The 5,858-nt window shown below is 48.9% G+C and overlaps 1 protein-coding gene across 2 annotated transcripts in view; it reads right to left on the bottom strand.

Moving 5' to 3' along the window:
* PARP16 (poly(ADP-ribose) polymerase family member 16) overlaps positions 1–5,701 on the bottom strand; it is a 24,683-nt gene extending 18,982 nt beyond the window's left edge. The window contains exon 1 of one of the 2 annotated variants that reach the window (XM_045285758.1): positions 5,345–5,701. In XM_045285758.1, coding sequence (XP_045141693.1) covers positions 5,345–5,608 — 264 coding nt within the window. In that variant the 5' untranslated portion in view covers positions 5,609–5,701. The remainder of the gene's footprint in view (positions 1–5,344) is intronic. The other variant, XM_004711926.2, reaches the window with a different exon arrangement.
* Positions 5,702–5,858: the final 157 nt, after the last annotated feature.

Genomic DNA, 5,858 nt, shown 5'->3' on the forward strand with positions numbered 1-5,858 from the left:
ATTCCCAACTTCATAGGTCTGGGTTGAGAGCCTGCATATTGTTTTGTTGTTGTTCGTGAGAATATGCACAGTAAAACAGGCACCAACACAACTGTTTCTACACGTAAAATTCACTGACACCGATTATACTCTGAGCTGTACAATCATTCTCACCTTTGGGAGCCCCCAGGATATGATGCTGCTGGCCTGCTGATCGGACTGCGTAGCGAGGGACAGCAGTTAAGACAAAGGAGCCTTCCCTTCTACCCGAAAGAGCCTGCAAGCTGACAGAGTTATAACAAGACAAAACCCCTACCTATAAAATTGTTAAATGGGGACCTAACTTGCCAACTAGACTTTCACAAAAAAACACAATGAAAACCAGTTACCAAAAAAATTAAATTTAAAAAAAGTTCAAAATTAATCAAAGAAAACAGTTACCAGGAGTCGATGCCAATTTATGTCAACCCCATGTGTGTCAGAGTAGAACTGTGCTCCACGAGGTTTTCGGTGGCTGGTTTTCCTGAGTAGACTGCCAGGCCTTTCTTCTAAGGCACCTCTGGGTGGACCTGAACCTGTTCTTTAGCAGCTGAGCATGCTAACCCTTTATCCTACCCTGGGACTTCCGGGGAGAGGGGAGACTTTACAGTTGTTGACAGCAGTGGCAAGATTCCGTATCAAGTGACTCAGGAGTGTGGCCGATGTCCAGGGCAGTGCAACTCTGACGTGTGAAGGCCAATGAACGGTCAAGAGCGCCAGGATGTCCCGAGAGCGCTACAGATGTCGTGATTTGATTGCTCAACCCCCTGGGAAACAAACACCTTCCAGGTTAGGGACACAGCACTGCGGTGTGAAAGCCTCAGCACAAGGGAAAGTAACAATTAATAGAGACATTCGCATCAGAGCTGTCATTTTGGAAATTGCCACACAGGTGTGATAGGTACATAATGACACCTCACAGCGTGGGAAGAATGCATTTTAAATGGCTGAAAACGACACAATGTGTAAACATCACTTCCAAGTTCTTTTAGCTAAATAAGTAGAGTGAATTTTAAAACTGCTCCGTGCCTTTTCTTCCTCTCACAGGTCGGAGTCCAGACCTGATTTTGTTTCTTTAAAAAGTTAGCCCTATAAAATAAAATAAGTTTACCAATGAAACTGAAAAAAAGAAAAAATCTAGAGAGAGTAACTATATTAATATTTTCTTGGGTTAAAAACAGAGGAGCCTGGGGGAAAATGGGGAACTAAATAACAATGAGTACAAGAAATAAGAAAGTGTTCTAAAGTTGATTGTGGGGATGATTACACAACTTTTCAATAGGTTTAAATTTTGAATTGTGTGATATGTGAATTATATGTCAATTAAACTGTTATTGTACTATTTTTTTAAAGATACAGACTGTTCTGACTGAACAAACAACTATATTCTGATCATTGCTAGCCTGAATATTAGTCTATTGAACTTCTTTAATAAACCTCCTTCATGATGGGAAAAAAAAAAAAAAGTTAGCCCTTAGGAAAGAGGGAACTGATTACATGGAACTGTGTGTGACCTCCTCCCTGGGGGACAGACAACCGAAAAGTGGGTGAAGGGAGACGTCGGACAGGGCAAGATATGACAAAATACCAATTTATAAACTATCAAGGGCTCATGAGGGAGGGGGGAGCGGAGAGGGAGGGGAAAAATGAGGACCTAATGTCGGGGGTTTAAGTGGAGAGAAAATGTTTTGAGAATGATATACAAATGCGCTTTACACAATTGATGTGTGTACGGATTGCGATAACAGTTGTATGAGCTCCTAATAAAATGTTTAAAAAAAATAAAAATAAAAAGTTAGGCTTTGCTGCGTCAGATTCAAGTCCAGAGACCAAATTGTCTGTTTCATTTCAGTAACTCCTATCATGTGGCAAACCGAAACCTGCAGTGTGCTGATTTAAGACCTGTGCAGCCCCCTCCCCGGCCCATACTGCTCCCAGCCCCTTGATCAGCCTTCTCCTGGGAACCTGCTGATTAAAGCCCGGCCGCCAACCAAAAGCCAGTGCAGACCAGGCCATTTCCCTGGAAAATGATGCCCAAGGAAGGATGCTTGCATGTCAAGAGAACTGGGCAATAAGAATGTTCTGGATGTCCATGTTTCTCCAGGGGCCCACGTGAGAATGGGTGCCCTGTCTGGAACTGGAACAATGAGCATGGGGGCAGCAGCAGTGGGTCAGTGGTGGTAATCTCACCTTCCACGTGGAGACCCAGGTTGGGCTCCTGAAATCAAAGTTCCAACAATGCCCCTCACGTGCAGCCACACCTGTCTGTCAGTAGCTTGCATGAGGCTATGCTGCTGCAAGGGTTTCCAAGGAGCTTCCAGAGTAAGGTGCCCTAGGGGAAAGGCCTGGGGGAGGGGAGGGTCTACTTCAGAAAATGAATCCTTGTGCAATGAATCCTTGTGGCTCATCACCATAGTTCCGTCGGCACTCCGTCACGGGGCTGGCCCAGCACCAGGCACACATCTAGCTCTGGTGTTCACGGAGCGGCCATAGCTCAGAGGCCAACTCAACGGCAGTTAATAACAGAGGTGACTCGGGGCTTGCAGAGTTGCTGTGTTTAACAAAGGGATCACGGGGGACCAAACAAGTATTCCCAAAGTGAGAGTAACAGAGACCTCTGGGGAGGGAATGAGATAGAGGAGCTCGCTCAGGGCCACTTCGGTATTATTAGTGGCACTTGAATTTTTTTACAAGAAAACATCCAAATGTTACTGGCATCGTTTAAAAACAAAACAACATAAGCATAGCTCCCGTTTCGTTTCTCCCACATTCTGATGGGGATTCAGCTTGCCAACACCTCCCATCATGAAGAGGCCCCTGAGCGTGCTGTCCACTGGGAGCAATGAATCTGGGTAAAAATGGATAAGCCCCATCCTGGGGGGTGCCCTGTCTGGTGAGCTTGAGTACTTGGCCCTTCCTCCACCCTAGCACCTCAGGGATCTTTCAAAAAGCTCTCTCTGCTGAAGAATAAAGGCCCCAGCTCTCAGTAGCCTGCATGCTCCAGTATGCTCATCCGGCTACTACAACAGCTCCACGGAGGCACAGGCTTACCCTGCTCAGTGAGACCCTGTCTCCCGGCTCTGCACAATGACCGTTGCCTTTCTCTCCTGCTCCTCAAAATCCTCTGTGTCCCTCAGGACTCAGCATGGTGTCAGTATCACTCCTAGTTAGCCCTCCCTGACCTGGGGTCCACTTTCCAGAGCTGGACTGCACACACACACCCCTCACGGTCCCCAGGGCTTCCCTGCTGTACTGGGCTGACCTCACACAGTTGACCACACTCTAGCCCAGCGGTTCTCAACCTGTGGGTGGCGACCCCTTTGGGGACCGAATGACCCTTTCACAAGGGTCGCCCAATTCATAACAGTAGCAAAATGACAGTTATGAAGTACCAACGAAAATAATTTTATGGTTGGGGGTCCCCACAACACGAGGAACCATATGAAAGGGTCCCAGCATTAGGAAGGGTGAGAACACTGCTCTAGCCTCTCCTTTCCTCCAAACTAGAAGCATCCTCAGCCTTGAACTCATCACCTTCAGCACCTGGCGCCGAGCAGATACACGATACAGACCTACTGAGTGAAGTGATGAAAGTTATCCCCATAATCCCGATGACACCACAACTCAGCAAGTTGAAGATCTGTGTTCAAACTGTGAGAGTTTCAACCTCTTCCTCAGCCCTCCTTTCTCTGGGCTAGTGTCCTGAGTGTGTCCATGCTTGCGATGAGCTGGGCTGCAATGGACTAAATGGGGTGGTCCTTCGATCTCCTGGTAGTGACAGCAAAAGGCAATCTGGGCCTGACAATGTCATCAGAAACAACTGTGAAACCTGTTGATTCTGACATCTTTGATCTGTTAATGTGACTCTTTATGTTAAATGATTTTCAATAACATTCAACTAATACCCTTAAACTCATCTTGCTTCCCTAGGATAAATATGTGAATTAAGGCTTCCTAAATGCTGCATCCTAATATTTTGTAGCAGATTTATTTATCTTCATGAGTGATATTGACCTATATTTTCTTTTCTTCCCTTGTGCAGCCCATACAGACTTAGTATTAAAAGTTATGCTAGTTTTTTAATATTCTGGCATCATGCATTGGGCTGCTAACTGCAAGGTCAGCAGTTCAAAACCAACAGCTGCTCCAAGGGTAAAAGATAAGGCTTTCTACCCTGTGAAGATTTACGGTCTTAGAAACCCACAGGGGCAGTAACTACCCTGTGCTATGGGGCTGCTATGAGTAGGAATTGCCTCGATGGCAGTGGGTTTGTTTGAGTTTGATAAGTATGCATGTAAAATGTGAATTATGGCTTTCCCCAGTGATTGTTAGAACCTGGGGTTTTTCCATGAGGGATCATTTTTAGCTACTAGTTCAATGTCTTAATGATTATAAGACTACTTTGGTGGTCTAGTTCTTGGGTAGGTTGTACTTTGTTAGAGAGCCCTGGTGATGTAGTGGTTATGGGTTGGGCTGAAATCTGTATGAGCGGTATTTGAAACCATCAGCCGCTCTACGGGAGAAATACTGGACTTTCTACTCTTGTAAAGTTGGTTTCAGAAACCCACAAAGGGTCACTATGAGTCCGCACGGACTCAATGACAGTGATTCTGTTATGTTTTTTGGGTGGGGGTTTGAATATTTTTAAGACAATTACTGAGAATTGCTATCTGGAATGCTAACCCTGAAGTGAGCGATACACTAAGTGCCTTGCAACTCATCAGAGAAATAACAGACCACATGTGTACGATGTGCAACAATTTTAAAAGTCCCACCCATCTAGACTCTCATCTGAAGTTCAAGGTCCAACTGGCTTTGGTAACTTTTGCTATGAGAGGGGTACATTCCTATTGAGCAGAACAGCTGAATCTGGACTGGCCACTGCTAAAAACCAGCTGGTGCAGCGTTTAAGTGTTTGGGCTGCTAGCCCCAAGGCGACAGGTTCAACCACAGTTGCTCTACTGGACAAAGATGAGCTGTCTGCTTCCATATGCACAGCCTCACACACCTTACACGGCGGTTCCATTCTGGCCTCTGGGGTCGCCATAAGTCGGAATGGTCACCGTGGGAGCGGACTATACAACTACGAAGCTCCTCACTGAGAAACTCCTGGGAGTCCCTGGTCATGAGCAAGAGGAAAGCAGCAACCAAAGTGCCTTGCGAGTGTTCACATGAAGGAGTCCGTGTGTCCTTCCCCCACGCCAGGTTGTCGAAGGACAGTTCGGTGGCTGGCATATTTACTAACGCCGGTGGGGCGACCTCTGCCCGGGGCTCCACAGGCCACGTGGCCAGGGACGCGCGGGGCAGCGCCCGAAAGTCTACTCACCAGGGCCTCGAAGTCCTTGCAGTCCTGGCGGGCGTAGGACGCCGGGAAGGGCCGCAGCACCGAGTCCCGCTTGTAGCTCTGCAGCGCCGAGGCGAAGAGGCTGCACCGGAGGTCGGCGGCCAGCACGTCGCGGCCGGCCGCCTCCCGGGCCGCCACCCAGCCAGAAGGCTGCATCCGGGGCCGGGGCGCGTTGCTGGGGGGCGCGCGCCGGCCGGGAGCGAGGACTGAGCCTGCGGCCAGTGTGAGGCTGGGCCCCGGCACCATGGGCGGAGGGGCCGGGATCCGGGCCTGGGTGGAGCTAGGCAGAAGGGTGGGAAGAAAGCGGTGAGAAACGGGCCGACGAGGGTCTCCGGCGGGTTCTGGGCAAGGGCGCTCGCGGCCAGGAGCAGCGGCCGGGCCCCACCGAGGGTCAGCGCGGGCGGGCGGGGGGTGCCCAAGCATAATGGGGCCGGGTCCCAGGCCTGAGGGAGGGGCTATGACATGGGATGAGATGACAACGGCGGGAACGTGCTGA

This window comes from Echinops telfairi, unplaced genomic scaffold (genome assembly GCF_000313985.2).
Source record: "Echinops telfairi isolate 266 unplaced genomic scaffold, ASM31398v2 ScPeMD7_7475;HRSCAF=8513, whole genome shotgun sequence".
NCBI lineage: Eukaryota > Metazoa > Chordata > Mammalia > Afrosoricida > Tenrecidae > Echinops > Echinops telfairi.